This window comes from Thunnus albacares, chromosome 16 (assembly GCF_914725855.1).
Source record: "Thunnus albacares chromosome 16, fThuAlb1.1, whole genome shotgun sequence".
NCBI classification, from domain to species: domain Eukaryota; kingdom Metazoa; phylum Chordata; class Actinopteri; order Scombriformes; family Scombridae; genus Thunnus; species Thunnus albacares.
In genome coordinates this window covers 7,419,290-7,440,213 of record NC_058121.1, presented here as the reverse complement: position 1 = coordinate 7,440,213, position 20,924 = coordinate 7,419,290, and the positions used below count along the sequence as shown (strand labels likewise).

The 20,924-nt window shown below is 38.8% G+C and overlaps 1 protein-coding gene across 7 annotated transcripts in view; it reads right to left on the bottom strand.

The window, feature by feature from the left end:
* ryr3 (ryanodine receptor 3) overlaps positions 1–20,924 on the bottom strand; it is a 120,767-nt gene that overhangs the window by 63,966 nt on the left and 35,877 nt on the right. For all 7 annotated transcript variants that reach the window (XM_044377105.1, XM_044377108.1, XM_044377107.1 and 4 more), the window contains 19 exons: positions 20,166–20,240; positions 18,080–18,236; positions 16,026–16,190; positions 14,523–14,644; positions 14,181–14,361; positions 13,558–13,693; positions 11,000–11,095; positions 10,779–10,897; positions 9,332–9,465; positions 8,310–8,551; positions 7,066–7,258; positions 6,284–6,500; positions 5,326–5,430; positions 3,384–3,487; positions 2,796–2,879; positions 2,457–2,616; positions 1,900–2,044; positions 1,064–1,269; positions 420–594 (listed from right to left, as the gene is read on the bottom strand). In XM_044377105.1, coding sequence (XP_044233040.1) covers positions 420–594; positions 1,064–1,269; positions 1,900–2,044; positions 2,457–2,616; positions 2,796–2,879; positions 3,384–3,487; positions 5,326–5,430; positions 6,284–6,500; positions 7,066–7,258; positions 8,310–8,551; positions 9,332–9,465; positions 10,779–10,897; positions 11,000–11,095; positions 13,558–13,693; positions 14,181–14,361; positions 14,523–14,644; positions 16,026–16,190; positions 18,080–18,236; positions 20,166–20,240 — 2,816 coding nt within the window. The remainder of the gene's footprint in view (positions 1–419; positions 595–1,063; positions 1,270–1,899; positions 2,045–2,456; positions 2,617–2,795; positions 2,880–3,383; positions 3,488–5,325; positions 5,431–6,283; positions 6,501–7,065; positions 7,259–8,309; positions 8,552–9,331; positions 9,466–10,778; positions 10,898–10,999; positions 11,096–13,557; positions 13,694–14,180; positions 14,362–14,522; positions 14,645–16,025; positions 16,191–18,079; positions 18,237–20,165; positions 20,241–20,924) is intronic.

Here is a 20,924-nt window from a genome sequence, read left to right as displayed (position 1 = left end):
TATACTAAAAAGGAATATATTATATCTATTAAATGTAACAATATCAGTACACAATGTTTTACTAAAATATGCATTTCTATTAGCCTTGAAAAACCCACATCAGCGTATAACCATGCGTGTAAGCACATAGTTTGAAAACTGTCTACAAAGCAGAATCCATCACACATGAACAATTAACTTAATTCCTATGTGACTTTCTCTCCTGTTTTGTCCTGAAGAATGGTTCATTTACAGTGTAATGAGCCAGTGCCACAATGGACATTAAATTGCAACATCATTAGCATTTTGTTCTGTATTGCTTTGTTTTGTGCTAACTGCCAAACAAACAAAGTCAAAACTCCAGAGACACTGTGGAGGAAACACATACACAATAAATTAACCAATTAGCACTAAGGTTCAGTGGAATATGGAGCCCTCACCGTCCTCTGTCTCAAAGTCGGCAAAGCAAAGCTCTGAGCCCTTGTTGGTGATCAGGAGCTCTCCGTTTAGAGTGAAAATCATTGATTTGTCCTCCATATTGATCATGCAACCGACCACATCGCCCTTTTTCCATGGATGTCCAAAGTAGCGGGTCCCTGCATGCATACGTCGACCCTAATGAAAAAAGACAAAGATCTATGTTTTTGCAGCAAACTCTATATTATCATGATGATATAGCTAGCATGAGCAAAATTATATTGTACGCGCTGACAAAAATATGGTACAAATCAGTGGTTAAGCTCTAAAATTTTGTTTAAGCAAGAAAAAAATGGAACAATGTTGGTATTTATACATGAATCATTTTCTCCACCAACATCTAAGATTTACCTAATCTTGTACTGATTTCTAATTAGCACCACAACATCCATAAAATTTTAGTTTCAGGTATATTGAAATTATAATTGCATCCCTTCAAACTCAAAATCTTTCAAGTAACTTGTTTTTAGGCCAGTCATCTTCCCCTCTATCACTGGTACAGCCATCATTTAGCAAGGATGGGGAAAAGAAACAAACTAAATGTGTTTTACTGTAATGGCTGCTGCTGAAGTGGAGCAGTACAATAAGCCTGACAAAGCTGGTTTACCCTGTATCCATCAAAGACGAAGGCCTGGTTGTCTGTTCCCAGTTCCACATCGGGCCTGCAGCCAGGTCTGGCCCAGCCAACCCTCATATCGCCTCCACTCAAGGCCTCAAACTCAAAGTACCACTTTCCCGTCTTCACAGCATAAGTCTGCTCAACACGGAAGAAGCGGATGGTCTCGATGCTCTGATCATCCACCACATGGACAGCTGGGGTCAGGGAGAGACATGAAAAAAATGATGCTTTTGCTCAACAGATACACTAAATAACAGCTGTCAAGAGATAACAATAGGATATGTATGTAGTATTTTCAATATTGGTGTCAAATTATACAATAACCACCCAATGATGACAGCTGACAAGAGTTAAGACTGTGTGGGCAACTGCTGTGGAAAATATGCAGTGAACTATAATAAGGAGTTCATACAATATTCCAGCAAACATTTTGATGTAGAATAGATTTTAACATATTGGCACCCAACAATGTTTAAAATGCTATCTGGTGTCAAAATGCCAAAGGAATATAGAGAATATGGTCAAAACAGTTTCCAATAACTGTTTTATTATGATGTTACTAGCCATAACAGCTTATTATGATTACTTGTGGGTGACACTGAAATACGGTAGCATGTCATATACTGTAGGGGTTTGATTTATTCTAACACATCACCATTTGTACATTTTTTTTACACTGTATCTTTGAAATAACTGGATATGTTTCACTGAGTTGCAACATCTACTCAGCATACTGTACACAGCACATACATTTTAAATTATGCCAAGAAACTAGGGGTTATAAGGACTTGAAACAGCAGTATCAGTAACACAGCCTTTCTTACTCTCCTGGTCTGGGGGGTCGATGTCATATCCATATCCAACCATTGTTCTGATGGCCTCTCTCAGACTGTCTCTGTTAGATTTCTTTGTGCGCTCATCCAGCAAAGCATATGGCACTAGGCGAGGATTACGCCTGTTCTTCAAATCCTGACACAAACAAAGAAATTACATCCATACGGTTGAGGATTTCTGCCAAGTACAATACAGACTAACATTTATTATTAACCATTAATTCAAATCTTAAAGGGGGATGTATCATGCACATTTCCAGGTCTATATCTATACTGGTGAATCTTTGCATGATTTACAGTTCAAAAAACGTATTTATCTTATACTGGCTCTTTATGCAGTCCCTTCAGTTCAGCCTCTGTCTGAAACAATCTAATGTCATCATGAGGAGGAAGTAGAGGTAACTTTGACCATATTTCATAGCAGTATAAATATCAAAAAATACATGATAGCATGTAATATAGGGGCAGACCATTATACTACCAACTCCACTCTTCCTCTCTCTCTCTCTCTCTATATATATATATAATAATAGAAAAATCATTCTTACCTGTTGGATGCCATAGGTCCATCCTTGTTTAATTCTGTCTTTGGCCCACACATTGTGTGCGTTCTCGGCCAGTTTATCAACTAGAACCTCCTGACCTGCAGTCAGTTTCACGTCAGAAAGGTCCAGTGGCGCAGGCTTATATCCATTAGACATCACGTAGCTGCAGACAAAACATGATAAAATAAAAGACACAGCATGAGCATCGTGTTTCAATTTCAATAGTAAACACCAAATCAAATAAGCTGGTATTATGTAACACATAAAATGCATTATATTTTTGTTTCATGACATTCAACAAATATGAAAGGGCTATAACAGGGGAAAAAACTGCTAACTTACTCTTTGGGAAGTTTGATTTTCTTCAGATCGTCCTCAGCATGAACATTAACCTGGGCAACATGGCATCCAAGTGCCAGCAGGGTTCTGAGGATAAAAGAGAAACAGAAGGAGAGATAGAGACCATAACTGATGTCAATACTCAAGCCCCATTACACTTTGTTAGATGAATATGTTTCTGCAGAATCCACTGAGAGACTGCAAAATGTTTAACACAGCTCATTAGACATTGATAAATCTTAGTCGATCAATGCTGTTAGACTGCGAATAATATTCAGTTCTGTCCGTGTGGATCCATGGCAGCTGGGGCCCCAACAGCATGTAATTGACAAATTGCATACCTGATTTAGGCTCACTGTAACAGCAGGAGGCTTTATTGAGCCAAGCCAAATGTTTTTACAGTGAGATGACTCAGTAGTTGTTTCAAATAACCTTTGGACCAAAGATTTCTTAAAAATCGATACTGGAATTCACTCAGGAGATGCAAGTCATTACAAGCACTGCTTTATGCTCTCACACAGCATTCAGCAGAGAGCAGCTGCAACCCCATGAATAGGTAATTGGATTATTTTGCAAACTGCCCGGCCTTACTTAAGCGTTTCACTAGACATCTGTAGGTTGTAGTTCCTTTCAGTTTCAGGCAGCTTGGCGAAATCCACAAGGCAAGGGTGCTGCCTCTTGTTGTCATCACGAACCTGAGGAGAAAGCAGCTTGGTGGTATTATATTTCATCTTACAGCAACAAATCTGGATTCTACCTTCCTTTCTTTTGCTTAATGAGGCTGTCTTTCCATAACAGCAACAGATGTAAAAAGGCACAACACCTCAAAGGAAAATATGACAGTGTGTCTCAGCATTCAGAAAATAAAACTGGAACGCATCCAAATTTATCTGCAGCAGACGTTGGCAAATGCATTTTTATTTGTTTTCCTCTCCGACTAATTAAAGCCTCAGATGTAGGTATTTTAACAGTAATTAAGCCAGAATCAGTTCAGAGGAGAGTTACAGCAGCAAGAGGCTCAGCTGTCTGTGAGCAGAGAAATTTACTCCTGCGCCCAGACACAAAAGGTATGAGCAGTATACAGTTAGGCAAAGCACTCACATACGAAATAATTATGCCATATCCAACTTTACTATCATCCCGCCTGCCAAGAAACTGCTTCTTGTCCAAAGAGGCTTCAATCATGGATACAGGGCAATGTCACTTTGAGCTCAATGAGGCTTGTTAGAGCAAAATTAAATACGAAGCAGCTGTTTGAACCTAAATGTTGTTCTTAATAAACTATAAAAACTGGGTTCCCCTCTGAGTGGAGCTTTCTCCCAGTCTTAATTAATGTGGATGTCATACTCTTGGAAGGTGAGACACTCATTAAGTTTGTTAAACAGCCGCTGTAGCGACGGCCTCAGAGGAAAATGATTCTGTGATAACCACTACAGTTCAAAAGAGGCAGTGTGTGTGATCAGACTTCTAACTGTCTACCTGTTTTGCAGTGAACAGGAAGCCTTATGGACAGTAAAAACAATGGGATGTAGATAGAGAGACACAGTGGAGGCAGGAAGGAACAAAATACCTTTAGATGTACTGGATGTTAACTACAGTTTACCACTTTACCTTTATTTACATGTCTGAGTGTCAACCTGCTAAATAAGCAGTTTCTTATCTGACATTATAGCTTAAAAGCACTGAAGCTGGATATATTTGCTCCTTTGCAGTGTTTTTAAATTTACAATTGCAGGTTTAGGTAGGTAGGTTTTGTAAGGTTTATTACAGTAATAGGGATCCTTATCTTTGTTTTTTTATTCTTTGTTTTTTTTTTTTCCAGACATACTCTAGTTAGAACAAATACTGTCTACTATTTCCTCCAGCTTTCTCTCCCCTTTGTATTACCTGGAGCATTTTCTTATCTGCTGCAAGAGTACCTTGTTCACTGTAAACTGCAAAATAGTGTATTCTTACAGCAGAAAAGATGGCACCTTATGGATATATGGAGACATAAATTTCAAGTGAAAAGTGACTTTCTTTGTGAAAGAAACCAGGTATTTAGTTACAAAATTGCTAAGCTTGACACACTTATTTTCCTGCTTCTGTCCTTCTTTTCATTTCTTTCCTTTCCTTCTTCACCTGACCTGAAAGCATTATGAATTGTCCAAACTGGAAACTTAATTTCACCTGTCAGCAAAATTAAACTGGATTTTACTTCTCAACAAATAGTTTCATTAGGATACTTTAGTTTTTCTGCTAATTGTTTGTTTCTAATATTTTTGTTATTTATAAAGGGATGGCAGTAGAGAGATGACAGGAAATGAGCGGACAGAGAAATGACTCGCAACAAAGGTCCCAGATCAGTTCACTATATCAGTCCTCTGAAGAAAGAGCCAAACCCAAGCTGCTGTCATGTAGTTCAAGAGGACTATGATATTGGTGTTAATGGGCCATTAACAAACATTTTACCGGAGAGCTACAGTTGACCTTTGTGACAAATATACCCAGGGTGTGTTTGTGTGCTGAATGTGATGATGAATAGCAGGTTTACCTTGCCATAGGTCCAGCCCAGTTCGATCTTGTTCATCCCCCACAGTTCATGGATGTTTTCTGCCAGCTTGTCCCGGACGTTGTCCAGGTGAGGGGGAAGAACAATCTGCAGCGAGAAGGAGAACAGATGGTAAAGTTGGATGATAAAAAGATGCCAATGGGCCAACAGAATTAAAACTGTGCTCAGCTTTTCTCCTGACTGTGCAATTGTTAGATTCCTGGAGATTGTAGAAAGTTGCACATTATTTTGGCTTTGTTACATGGATGAAGCAAGTCTGCACTCATTTTGCATTGGTGCTTCAGGGCCACTGCAGTACTGAATATTATGTAAAAGGTCTGTAACATAAATGGAATTTGTCTCAAATGAGAGATGTTCCCTGAAACCTCTTGATGGCTTAAAAAATAAAAAAGATTTATTTTAATTTAAGACATTCCTTAGAGGAGGAGCAGAGCAGCAATATTATGGAAACACTGAATAACATCAGTGTTTGCAGCAGGTAGTACATGTTTCAACATTTTTTAATTTAATGTCAGAAGAAAAAATATTCTACACCTTGTATTGTATAACTCTTTTTTAAAATTTCTCCAGGTTGTGAATTTTATTTAAATTTTGTCTAGAGTCTAAATTTAGGAAGTGGCTTTTCTTAAAAATTGAAATGGTGAAAATAATGTTCTTAATCTAAATAAACATTTGATACAAAAGTGAAACACTTTTAGTGAAAGCCTTTACAACTAAAATATTGTTAAGTCTTATTGTATTAATGTATCTGTGTTTGCCTTATTTATTACAAGTGTTTCATTTTGTTTTATTTTTATGACATCATTTTCATTCATACCTCCATTTGCTCTTCTGTTAACTGTATCCAGTTTCCTTAGTTGTATCCTGAACTTAATGCTTAAATCTCACTGACTGACTGAGTTTATCCAGCTCTGCATTAAACTGATAACAGTCTCTTCACCTGGCTGGTGTCAACAGGAGTGGGGATGAAGGAGGCCTGAGAGAGGAACTGGGTGGTTCCCAGCAGGTCGCGGACCCCATCATGGTCCCTCTTGTAATCCTTCACAGGCTCCACATGCATCTTCTCTTTAGGTAACAGTGCCTCATAGCATGGAGAGTAACCAGCGGGTGGCAGGAATTTGAAATCTCCGTGGCGTCCACCCAACAGGTAACGCACCCTGAGATGAGAAGTCACATAAACATTGCATGACGTTAAGCAATAATACTATGACTCTTTACTTCACTATGGGTATTTTAAGAGTTTATTTTTACTTACTTTTTTCAACACATTTTGAAACCTGAAATTGTCTATCCAAACACAATGTCAGCAAACAGCACTCAACACCTCTGTGGTTACATAATACCAGGGCTGCAGAGGACAGTAAAGCCACCCAGCAGAGTTTATCCACCCTCTTACAGTATGCTGACATTATTCTTTCTGCCACAAAATCATTTTCTACTTTCTAACTAATTTAAATAATTTAAGTTTTAAGAGGATTTTAAGGAAAAATATTAGTTTTCCTCTTAAAATATTGAGTTTTTTTGTTCCATGATGATCACTAACTTGAGGTCAGCTCAGTAACCTTTAATTAAACACTCTATCACTGCTTTATATCTAACGCTATGGGGGCTGACAAGATGTAATTGCATCTCAAGTATAAAAACAACCCAGCCAGAAAAACAAGCAATTCCACCGAGAATGCCTCTTCATCTAATTTTTCAATTAAAAATGCAGAGCCTTACTTGACACCTGCAGAGAAGCTGACAACAGGGAAGAAGAACCCGTCGGTGTTGAAGTCCTCGAACATGCCCTGGACAGGCTGGCCGTTGATCCTGAAGGACATACTAGGAGCGCCCAAATCCAGACAGCAGCTGACCACATCCTCTGAGTTCAGCAGGTGCTGGTTAATAGAGGCCACGGCCCTGGGGATTCGGCCTAGACAACATTGGGCAGAGACAGAGAGGGAGAATGGATGGATGTTACAGTTGCAAAGTCATTGCGAATATAGGGCACGATGATGGGTGAGGAGAAGAGAGGGGAGCAGAGAGGTGGAGAGATGGGTGATGAGTGCTTTAAAAGGGATGACATGGAATTGATGAAAGGAGGTGATGGGCCTTTTAGTAGATTTGGAAAGGAAGAGAGGTGAAACAGGTGCTATGCTTTTAGGGCGAGAGCAGACAACAGGGGGCATTTGAAGGACTTAAAGGCCCAACACACAAAGCCAACTTTTTGCTACATGAATACAAAACTACTGACTAGGTATTTCTTGTTATGCAGGCGTAGAGCATACCTTGCATATCAAAACAATCAGTTGGCCATCAGCTACAGGTTTTACTATGTGCTGCTAAGTTGTGAGACAACATGCCTCAAGTGGTGCATCAAAGCCCATAAAGGAGGTGAGAAGCTTTCCATAGTGGAATTAACAGAGGGGAGGGTGGAAAAAACTTGAGAGGTGTATCAAGTGGAAGTTGGAGGGTGAATTTTGATATCACTGAGTTCTGTGACCTTGCCCTTCACTACTTGGAAAAGCAGCAGGTTCTTTCCTCATTTACACTTACTTCTATCAGTGCAAAGTCTTTCCAAGTCAATAAATAGTGTACGTAAGAACTGACTTCACTGCAATGATCCTTATTTTGCACCTACTTATTAGTATTCTAAGATTTTTTCCAATAGATCTGACTCAAAGGAACGGAACATACTTTTACTTAATATTTACTTTACTGTTTAGTTGTTAATTTGACACACAGGAAACTTCAAAAAAGTTACAAAGTTGAGTATTTTACAAATAGCTGCTTTACTAGCTCATGGTTTTAAATGATTAATGCCGTAATGATAAAGATTCACTCATTCCTTGCATACCTTGCTCAAGTACAAAACAAACAGAGGGACCCCTCTGTATTTTCTTACCTCTGTACTATAAGTGCACAGTCATGGTAAGCCCAATATTTGAGCAGCCAGTAGTGAAAACTTTAGCTAGGTTGCCTACCTGACCAGAGGTGAAGTCCATCAAAGCTGTAGGAGTACAAGTCATCCCCGACACCGTTGCCTCCCCATCCCTCTCCTCCACCGGGGTACGGAGCATAGCCTTTAGTGTTGGCCCAGCCTACCCTCAAGTGGGTCGGCTCCCCATTTACAAAGTGGTCCACTTGGTCTATCACCAGCTCAAAATACCACTTCTTGTACTGAGCTGATCCTTCAGCCACACCCAGGAAGATGTTCGGCCTCATGCTAAATGTGAAAACATAGGAAGAAGAAGCTTGTTTGGTCTGAGGTATATTATTATAGTTTACGGTAATTTATTCAAATACATTTGTATATTTACAAATAGTGACACCAAAGCCCAAAATGTACTCCTAACTCATTCTGAGCTCAGTGTTTCAAAACTTGACACAGGAAATGAAACAATAAATCAATTAGTCGATCAACAGAAAATTCACCTGCAAATAATTTGTTAGATTGATGGTTTTGGTCATTTCTGAAGTAAAAATGCTGAACATTCTCAAGTTCTAGCTTGTCAAATGTGACACAATTTGCTGCTTTTTTTGTTATATATATTAGCAAACTGAATGTCTTTGGTTTTGGTTTGATGGTTTGATAAAAATAAGTAATTTCAAGAGGCAACTTTGTGCTCTGGGAAATCATTATGGGTAATTATAATAACCCATCATTATCAATATTATTATTAATTATAATTTTTACAATTTCCTGACATATTATAGATAAGAAATATTAATTAATCAATAAAATAATCAGCAAATTAATCAACAACGAAAATAATTGTTAGTTGCAGAGCTACTTAGGACAGCTGCAAGCTTTGAGTCAAAACATCAACAAGGTGCTGTGGGAATATTTTGGGATCAGGAGGTGATGTTTGTACTAGTGCACATCTTGATATCTTGATCATGTTGTATAAAATACATCCAACATGATGGACTCAAATAAGTTTAAGTTTGAAGAAACAAATGTTTCAGAGTTGATGTGTAATGTGAATGCATTTTACTTCTTTACCTCTGAACATCATTGACCAGTCGAGTCTGAAGCAGCAGGTCCCTTCTGGGAAGCAGATTGTCACAGATCAGATTCTGATTGGCTCTCACTGCCACCCCATTACAAACACAGAGGGAACACAGGACATCCAGAATCTGATAGAGAAAAAAAAAGACTATGTTACACTTTTGTTTGATTAATGTGTTGCACAGATACAAGTGTATTCATACACATTAATGTGAAATTCCACACTGTATTTCTCAGTTAAATTAACCGCTGCTCAGTCGGGTTCTCTGCAAGTTACAACGCATGTACCATCCATAGATATAAAAGACCCCCCCCCCCCCCAAGTCAACAGGGCCACAGACTTCCACCTGTCACTCATGATCAACAGCTATTGTTTACAAGGATGCCCTTTCATGGTACAATTTACAGAGTGAATAATACTGTAACATTTTAACACTGCATGTAAAACACATAGCTGGGAAGAAAGTCATTTGATATGAGTCCTTGATTACAGCCATGACTAAATTTACATATATTGTTTCTTCAGTTCTGACTCGTTGGTTTGACTTTTGTTCGACATTGATTGAGGTTTCATGACCTGACAAATAAATCGTTTCTCAGGCCAAAAGTCCTTGTACTGGGTTTAGTTTGGTTGTTGTCACCCAGCAGAGCGGGAGGAGAAAGGATTTGGCAGCTCAGATAAAGGATAAAGCCTGCTACTGTGGGCTTTTCTGTTTTGTCCACTGAGAATGCACTTGAATTTATAATAAACTAAAAAGAGAATAAAAAAAAAAAAAAAACTCCACTCAAATTAGGTTAGAATTCAGCAGAAACCTGAAGTAATTGGCTGCATTTCTTGGAACATATTTGCATGTAAAGAGTATTGCTGAAATCACCATTGCCACAGGAAGCTTTGTACATGATATTTGTATTTTACAGCTTTGTGCTACTTCTCTTGATTTAAGGCAAAACTTGAAGTTCAACAAGTTAAAGTTGACCTCTTTCTTCGCCAAGTAATCAGTGTTGTCGCTAGCAGTGTGACTCTTCAGAGGAAACTTTGTTCCAGAGTGAAAATGGCACAAACATTACTCCTAATGACTTTGGTGTTTAACACCCTGAGGTTTCATCGAATGCTACCAACATGTACAAATTTAAACTTGTCCAACACTTCACTTCACTTTCTAACAGAAGAACTATTCCTGTCATTTTACATTGCACTACTCAGATTCATGCCAACACATCATGCTAACATATTAAATTTCAGCCTGCTATAACCTACTTGGCATGTTAGCATACTAAATGTAAACAATACATGGTTACAAGCAAACACATGTAAACATCCTACAGTTGTTAACATGCATGTTAAAATGGTAAAAAAAATAAAAATAAAAATGGAGTCAAAGTCACGACCATTCAGCCCAAAACACACTAACATTACGTCCTACTGTATTTCTGCACACACCTTGTGGTTGCGTCCATGCTTGTAGAGCAGAGAGATGATGGACTTAATGTGCCCTTTCTGGATGATGTTCAGAGCCTCTGGGCTTTCAACCAATATACAGTGGAGAACTTCCAGGATTCCTACAACAACATATTTGTCATTATCAGAACAAATGTATATCAAATAGACCACATTTTTGCACCACTGTAGCACTTCTTCTTTTTCCAAGTTTTCTATTATACCTGATGACGATTCCAGTCTTTCGAGTTTGCTGACCAACCAATCCAGGTTTCGAGAAAACTGGGTGCAGTTGTTCCTGTTCCCACGAATCAGTGAGGCTGAACAAAGGGCAAAAATATACACAGCGATTAGGAAGAACATGGATGATATGGTTGAGGATGTAAAATTTGATCCAAGCAGCTGACTGGTAGATACATGGATGTTTCAGACAGTTTGAGTTTCAACAAAAAAAAAAACAAACAAAAAAAAAACAACAACTTGTACACCATTTTAGAATGAACATTAAATCATTGTTTGACACCCTTGGTCCACAGGTAGTTATTTAAATGCATTAAATCTGTGGAACCACCTGTCACCTACTATCATTAAGCCTTTCTGATAGGGATAAGATTGCAAAGCCACTGTGAAGTCAGGAGCTCTGTGCTTTATAAAAAGTTCAGGTGCCTTCCCTTGTGCCCTTTCTCGGTCACAGTGGTGACATTACGAAGTCTCATTATTTTACTGTCTCATTTTTCACCATTAGGGTTCAGGGACATTAGATTGATAATGCCTGTGAAACTACTTAACAGCACTTTGTACTAAAGGAATACGGCTGGGTGTCTAATCTCCTTTAATTCTGACTTTCCAGGAAAGCTATCGTTCAATACAAACACATGGATAGAGCCACACCACGAGGCAAAGGCAGGGATGTTTACCAATAAATGAGGTGAATGTGAAATTCAAAGTCAGATAGAGAGAGGAGAATCTGAAGCTGCACAGACAGTCAATGATATCTGAATGATACTTGGTATACACTATAGAGGGTAACTACTATTATTTGTAGTAGGAAAGACTTTTTAGTTAGCTTTAGTTAGCTTTTAGTAATAATAATACTGGCAACATTTTCATGAGGTTTAGTGATGTCTGAAATGCATTACAGATACCTACACAATACATAAAAACATAATACACCATCAAGAGTTCCTATAAACCTTCACAATGCACTATGGCATCTCCCAAAAGGTAGGTATAGGTACCACAGTACTTTACAGGGTCAAATATTTGAATTGCTCAAAAACTTGATAAGACTTGACTTACTTGAAGCCTTTTGCGCAAAATGGATAAATCATTTTAATCAATTGCAAATTATATTATGTGTATTATTAAAGTATTATCTTCACAGTTGTAATGCCGTATGATTTTTGTTAAAAGGTATCCTGTGGAGTTTTTGACTGTATAGTAAAACTGTGGAGCAATGTTTTTACAAGTGGGTGCTTGTTTTCTTGCTATTCTCCTGATTGACAAATGTAGCAATTGAAACCTTGAACTTTAACTCTTGCTATGGATTATGCTTGTGTTCCAATGCATTATATGTATATCTACATAATAATATACTGTAGTTATAGGCTTGTGGAAAATGCTCCTAAATTATTTAATGGCATGCAAATTCAAAATTTAAAAGCACAACAAAATCCCAACATTTTAAATAGCTGAAGTAACCAGGTTTATTTTCTAACTAGTTCAATTGAACACTCATTTATTTATTTATTTACAGTGGTTTGGAAACGGGTACATTTGGCCCTGAAGAACCAAAATGAATGATTTATCACAAAGGATGAATTTGATGTCCATGTCCTCATAATTTATCAGGTAAGTTTGACCACCCGGACAATTAACTTACACCAATAACTATGTGTTTTTCTTTATAATAGACCAGCAGAGTTACAACAGAAAGGAGAGGAGAGAAGGTCAGGACTAACAAGACCGCTGCACAATGCATCAAACAAAATCCACTTCACCAGACCGCCTTTGCATCCTTGGGGGTGACCCCTTGCTGGGAAGACTGGAGTATACTCAGAGGAGTGTGTTTGTGGGTTTTAGGCGTGTGTGTGTGTGTGTGTGTGTAATGTGTGTGCATGTGCAAGTACATGCTGGGTAGCTGATGATGAATATAAGGGCAGTCAAGGTGAGACGAAGGGGAAGCTGTTGATGGGAAAGCTCCAATGACAGCAAAACAAACTACCCAAGAAAAAGCTGTCCAAAATAAAACTTTTCAGGGTTACAGCTTTAGAATTCATGATTCAATAAAGGCCCTGGGAGAACGCTATAATGGCAGCACCTGTGATGGCTGGCATTTAGTTAATGATGCTGTCATTTCTACAAATATGCAGCTGAATGCTTTGTAATGTGTCCACACTGCTCTCAGAGAAGAATGTGACCTAAATGGAAGGCAGAACAGATTGCGAAAGAAGCATACAAGAGGAATTTTGTCTTTGTTTCTCTCTCCTCTCTCTCGTTACAGATAATTACAAATGAATGTCATGTAAAGGCTGTTACCAGCTGTGATCTCCAGATGTGGCACAGAGGCAAGAAGAGTAGAGCGGAGGGAGGTTATGGAGGAGATAAGAAGGAAGGAGGAGAGGAAAACAAGCGAGATAAAAAGTGTGAAAAATAATGGGAGGGGAGGAGGATGAAGACACAAGGGGAAGATTAATATTGCATGTCTACCCAGGGTCAGCAGCTGACAGCGCTGACAGAAGATATGGATATTTCATGTGATCCATCGCTCAGGCCCACTTACCCAAGAGTTCATAGAGGAGGTTAAGAATGTCCTTCCACGCCGCGCCCGCCTCCTCTCCAGCCATCTCTGCAAAGTGGGCAGCGCTGTTGTACAGGTTCATCCGGTCAATGCATTTGGACAGAAGGGTAAGCATGCCCTGAGAAAAAGACAAAATTATTACCATGAATAATTTATGACTCATCTCATTAGAATAGAAGTTTCTTCCCTTTTGCAACAACATGTAAAAAATAGTTGGGTTTTTCAGTTGAGTCTGCTGAAAGTGGTAAAGTTTAAAAACTTTTTCTCCCCACATTGTTCTCAGTTTATTTTTGATGGAATTTACATTACTTACAGTATATTAACTTTGGACTGACCATGATCCTAAGACTGACAGATAAAGGGACAAATTCTTTTGCACATGCAGGGAGCCAAGACCTTTATCATGTGAATTATGTCAGTTCATTTATATAATTAAAGAAGCATAGTGACATATCAAAATAATTCCAAATAAAAGTTATAGAGGCTTCTGTTTACTATGAATCATCCTGACTGTTATCTTAAATTGTTATATAAATAAATAAAATACAGAGTTATATCCACACGTATCCCAACTTCAAAATCGACATCACTTTGTCCATTCTTACCTCATCTTTGAAGAGGTCCTGACGTTTGATGAGAGAGCGGAGGAGACACTGTTTCTCCTCATGCTCCAGCTCTGAGTCGGGCTGCTTGAAGTATTCAATCAGGTCGTTTAGCGTCTGCAGCACCTCTTCAACATACCCACCAACCGCCATGGAATCCCCCTCTGCTGTGCTGTCCAAAGCCCTGGAGGGAAAGAAAGGGGAGGCCAAGAAAGACAAGAGAAAGAAAAAAGAAGATAATCAAGCTATAAAACTTGAAATAGACCCAGTGAGAATTCCCCATTGTGCAGTTGTTTTGTCATGTTGTAGGAGTGTGACAGACAAGACACTTGTCCCTGTCATTACTTGATGAAGTTGGTGAACAGAAACGTGGTGTTGCGGATGATGCGGGCGGCCCGAGACTCCTCATGCTGACAGCGCTGGAGGATCAGCCCGTCATCCATGTGGCCCTCAGAATGCAGGCAAGCCTAGGGTAGGAAACAGAAACGCACATTTTACTATACAATCAAATGTATATAGCAACAATAGGCATCAATACACGCCCTTTGATCCAGTCTGACTCATGAAATTTGATCTATATAATATCTGAGATATTTATGTTACAAATAGGTGGATGATAAAGTGTGTTTTTATGTTGTTTCTATGTTACATTTAATAAAAAGATGCAGAAAAACATAGAAACAACAGCCTGGTTTCAACAATGCTCTCTGATTATAAAGTCTAATGTTTTAGCAGATATTATACAAGAAACAAGCTATAAGAAAAGCCATTTAAGTATGGAACTTCTGAGTGTGAGGAGTCTCCAGTTGCTAGTGGGTCTCCACCACCAAGGCTCAGTGAAACCTGATTCACTGTAATCAAACAGGATAATCAGGAAGAGGGGGGTGGGTTTAAGTGTAAACTGACCATCACCCCCTATATGTCATGTGCATTGGCAAGTTGACAAGGCTGCAGAGACTGCCTGGCGCCGGCATAAAATGAGGTTTGATGTCCCTGGAGGCATGCCCAGTGATGAGGAGCGCTCCTCATGTCACAATAATCCCACCTGTCTCACCCAAAACTAACTGTCACCTTCCACATGGCCCATTATCGCATTTAAATGAGTTGTTGCCTCATGGGTGCCTGTCAGGTGAGCATCTGAGAGGGGTGAATGGGGTTGTGTCAGTATCCAGAGTACATGAAGATTTAGAGTAGAGTGAAAATAAACATTTGCATGGGTGAGATAGGTTTTTAAATAGCCATATAACCCAGTTGTTTGACTGGGTGTGATTTGCTACTGTACACATGGGCTACAAGGTGTTAGAGACAAGCTATGGCAGGCATTCAGGATCTTACAGTAAGACAGTAGGATGCTGGATAGTATATAGTTACTGTATTTGTAACACTATGCAGCAGTGCAATGATTGAGTCATAATTATACAAAAGGCAGTTCCACCTATTATGTCTAATTAATCTATTTTTTCAATATCAATATATTTTATTACATGCAATAAAAAAAAAATCTTTTGTCAATTTTTAATTGCAATTTGCAGAATGAATCCATAGAATATGAATTCTGGAATTAAATAGTAATCGTAAGAAAGTATGTTGCGGAATGATAAACTAATCTTAAATTCCGCAATGTTAAAGTAATGGCAAGTTCCGGAATTATCCAGTAAAATGTATGCTCCAGAATGATTCCGTAACATGTAGGTTTCGGATTGATAATGTAAAATGTACGTTCCAAAATAAAGTAATCTTTAAATTCCGGAATGATAAAGTAAATGCAAATCCTGGAATGATTTCAGTAAAATGTAAGTTCTGGAATAACTCAGTAAAATTCTTGAAGAAAAGTTTTATTCCATTTACCCGTCTTTTCAGGGGTCCTAGGCGAGACGATTTGGCATCAGGTGCTTGGTAAGACAGCCACAGTCCTGTCGCCACATGCATGATGAAGCAGACAGAGTCTCCATACTTGATCTCTGGCGTCCCCATGCCTTCGATGTCCCTTTTTGGGCCCATGTCGCCCTTTTCCTGTTGTTTTCCCATTGAGAAGGACATACACACACACACACACACACACACACAGGCATGGAAATATGACAAATGAAGATGCATTGTGATTAGATGGTAATCAGAGAGGCAGGTTGAGGAGAGTACAGTCATTGGCCTGCTGGGAGGTTGCTGCTAGCCTCATTAGCTCTGCTACATTTCTGGCTCAGGAGAGATGGAGTGATGCAGCTTATTGCAGTTGACAGCAAGTAGCGGGGAACATATTAATGCCAATGTTCAAAATGGCAAGACATTGACCTTTCTAGAAACAGGAACCAACTGGTACTGGGTGGTGTGGACAAGTGGTGGAAGGGAGCGGTTAAGAAATACAGACAAAATGAAGAATATTTATTTTTCCAAAGAAGTGTGTGTCCTCAGTAATCCTATGCAGTCTGTGGATCCTGCAGGGTAGTGATTACTGGGAGGGCAATCACATTTGTCAGGAGTGGGATTGGATGTGAAAATAAACCCTCAGAAGTGAACAGGACTCAGGAGGATTTCTTACTGTACCTATTGTAGATAAAATAATATCTGCAGAGACACAATAGTACTCTGTGGAGGTGTCTCAAGGTATTGTGCTGTTTATGTGGCTGTAGCTGGTTCAGCACAGGATAATAATGTAGGATTACTTACTCAACAGACAGTGAATTCAGGAAATCTGCTATAAATATTGATGTCTGAAGAATCTCAGTCATACTATAAATACTTCCACAAAAAAAACTAGAGCCCTACAGATGAATAGTTATCACTATTATGCATAAAAGCTTTAGCTTAGTGGTTCCCAAAGTGGGGCCTGGGGACCCCCACCTTGAGGGGGTTCCAGGGGGTCCCCAGCATAAAGGGGAATTAATTTATTTCACTATAATTCCATCCATAAGTAACACAATGGCAGAATGTATGACTATTTTGGTCATGGGTTTCAAACGCAAAAATCTTATCAGATGGGGGTCCGTGATCTAATTTGTGACAGTTTAGGAGTCCTTGATGTGAAAAAGTTTTAGAGCCACTGCTTTAGCTTATTGTATTAGGACCTACCCTAGTCTAATTTTGATAGAAGATAGATTCAAGAAAACAGTAACTTTAACAGCTAAAATGGGAAATAACAGTAGTATTTTGCATTCAAACAGGGTTGGGAATCAAAAAGACATGAAACACGATCAAAAACAATCTGACCACCTTCTGTATCTAAACTGCACAAATTAAAAGTAACCACAACATATCTGAGCTTCATCAAAATACCTATTTTCAATTTGAATTTCAAGTACGCCATGTGGTCCTTTCTCAAGGTTATTTTTAGCAGCAAGACTTTATTTTTAGAATACATGCTATTAAAACAGAAGAGCTACACAGCCCTCAGAGAGTTCAAAACAGAGAGTGTGTGGGATAAAAAGGATGGGTAATTGAGGAAAGGTGAGTAAAAGAATATGAAGTAGATATCCTATAAATCTGATTAACTTACTTATACAGTATATCCACCAATGCATCATGAAGAATCCTAAAAAACTGTAGTGATGATAGTAAATCTCTCTTGACCTCCTAATTGTAAATGACTTCGATTAGGCCAGTGGACAACATGAATGTTTACTCCATCATTTACAGTGCTGTGCTGTCTACTCAGCAGCCATGAAAAGGTCAATTTATTGTGGCGAGGCATGAGCTCATTAAGAGCTTACAGATCCGTCTCAAGAGTCTCTGATGAAATCGTCAAGGGAAGATATTTTGACTCCTCTTTTCATGAGATAAGTTGACTTAGAACATTTATTTACATTGGCACCCAGGGCAGGTTTAAAATGGTCTAATTGCCTTGCTCAAAGGGTTTATCACACCTAGTTGTAAAAGTAGGGATTATAGGAGAACTAAGGAGCACTGACCTTGGAAGGCCTGAAGCAGAAGGAAGTGGCCGTGGTGTCGGACTTCTCCCTGTCCTGCAGGACCAGTCCACGGTCCTCAGTCAGGGCCAGGTAATGGCCAGTAGAGAGGTGTCGTAGTCGGAAGGCCTGGCCCCAACGAATGTGGCTACCGCTCCAGCTAAACACAGAGAACTGGTGTCACAAACTTTGCAACACTGATAATTCTTAAACACTTAAAACTTTACTTGGCTGCTTATATCCTTATTTTTATTAATTGACAGTAATATCAGAGTTTTCCAGACTTTTCTAATACAGCTGTCTGGAAATTTTTGACAATATACAGTTATTTTCTGGGAAACAGTCAGCAGTTTTAGTTCTAGGGGCATGGCTCCAGGGATGGCAATGTCGGTCTGTTGATCGGTCAGTCCAACTCAACAACTGCTGGATGAACTGGTGCCCAAAGCAAGAATCCTAATGACTTTGATGATTCTCTGATGTTTCCTTTACTGCCACCATGAGATTGACATTTGCAGCTTTGAGTGAAATGTCTCAACAACCATCCGATGGCTTGCCATGAAATTTGGTAAAGACATTTACGTCCCCCTCGGGATGAAATGTAGTTAACTTTGGTGACCCTTCTTCAGGTCAAAATTTCAATTTGTCCAGTTAATTACAATACCTGCAACATTGATGACATTCTCATCAGCCTCAGCTGCACTTTGTGATTAGTGCTAATTAGCAAATGTCAGCATGTTCAAACACTAAACTAAAACGGTGAACTTGGAGCACATTAGGCCTGCAAAACTTAACCATGTTAGCATTGTCATTGTAGGCAGGCAGCATGCTCATGTTAGCATTTAGCTCAAAGTAGTTCTGTACCCAAGTACAGCTCACAGAGCCATTAGTGTGGCTGTAGACTTGTGTTTGTTATTGACTGAGATGTGTTCATAGCACTGAGCATTAAAACTGTCAAAAATGAAAAGCTGGCATTGAATGGCTGGTTAGATTTTTAGCCTTGTTTACTTATTCTTTGCTCCAGTAGTTCCTGATTGAAATAAACACTTTGACAGTTTTAACTATTGTATTAAGGCAATGTTCTAATAAGTAAAATGAGTTTGGTTCCCCATAGTGAGGCACCTCACTCATATTCTCAGAGTACAGGGGTAACAGGGTAAGTTATCTCAAGTTTATAATTCTCAAAGTAATGTATCAAAACAGTATTGTTTCAGCAGTGGTATCAAAGCATAGCTATCATATTTATTGAGAAATTTGTTTGATATTACCCAGCCCTATTCTGGAGGCTATTCTGGATCCAAATAATCTAGGTATTTGTTTATTATTACATGTTAGCTAGTTCACCAAACTGCTCTCCATGCTATCTAGACTGTTGACCTTCCCCAATCATGATTGCTGAGTTCATGAATTAATGAAACAAGATGCAACTGATTTATATTTCTCTTTTTTACTTGAGGTTACATAGACCATACTCTATCACTCTGTACTGCAGGTTAATTCACCTAAAAAATATACCTATGGAGAATGTCAACTGAGAAATCAATGAAGTTTTAACTTTTTTAACTGTCGATGAAGCTTAACTTTTTCAGTATGGATGACGCAGTTCAACTCCTGTTCAAAATGCCTTCTAAGCCGAAAAGGATACCATGTGCCTTAATAGATGCACCTGCACCATTTCAAAGTGTACAGACTCTGACAGGCAGTCCCAGTGAGAGCTGCCAGACGACGTGACTGAGGGGAAATTGCGTGGGTAGCCAGTTAAAGAAAGAAAGGAGGAAGAAGAGGAAGCGTGATAGAGAAAGAGAAGTAGAGAAATTGAAAGGGATGGTAAACAGAACCTCACCTTCTGGAGGATTCTGCCTACTAATTAGTAGCGACAGCTCGGTGTAGAGAGAGGTGAAGTGTACAGTAACCTACAGTACAGTAGCTGTGATATAAAGCACCAATTCTTTTTATTCTTTATGAAGAAATCCCACTCAAATAAGACAACTCATCTGTGTATTTCTGAAAGACAACTAGGGTTTTTGATTATTTACTTTACAAAACTTATTTTTATCACTATGAATGTGTATGTATTCATGTCTGATCTCACCTGATCCTGAGAGGCTCCAGTCTCCACAGTGAGCGGGCCTTTGACGATCCCTTACACGCCTCATAGTTGACTATCCTGAGAGCACAAAGACAGAAGTGGGGGGCACCTTTAATTTCTGAGACTTTCAAGTCACAGTGTGAATAAAATAACTTGAAGAGTTTCTGCTGCAGTAGTGGCACAGGGAATACCAATGATCATGATAAAATCTCACTGCTCAAGTACCGTATTCGCTCAAATATAAGATTAGACTGATTATAAGACGATCTCCACTTTTTCAAATGTAATTTCCAGAATAAAATATCATCTTATATTCGGGCCAGTACTGTATTTTGATAACAAATTATTCCATGAGACGATGTTTCTTACAAAAGCACCTTTTTTGAATTCAAGAACAGTTATACTGAAGTTATTTACATGTATTGATCATGGAAAATTGACTAATGATTGAAAGGTCAGCTGTCTCATTACTACATGAAATTCTTGCCTAAAATTCACACAAAAAATGACACATATTTTTAAATGGATATTAAAGGATCTGAAATGAATTCGCCAATAACGCCAATACTTCACTTTACAGAGTTGTAGTGAACTTTACATATATAGGAGCTGCAAGTCCTGTTTGATAGGCCACAAAGCAGATTTACTTTTTATCCTCATCTTACACAAAACTACTTAAATATTTCAGCCATTTGAAGAAGTGACTCTTTGATCACAGGAAAACTTGGAACTGAACTAAAAATGAGCTGAAATTCCACAGTA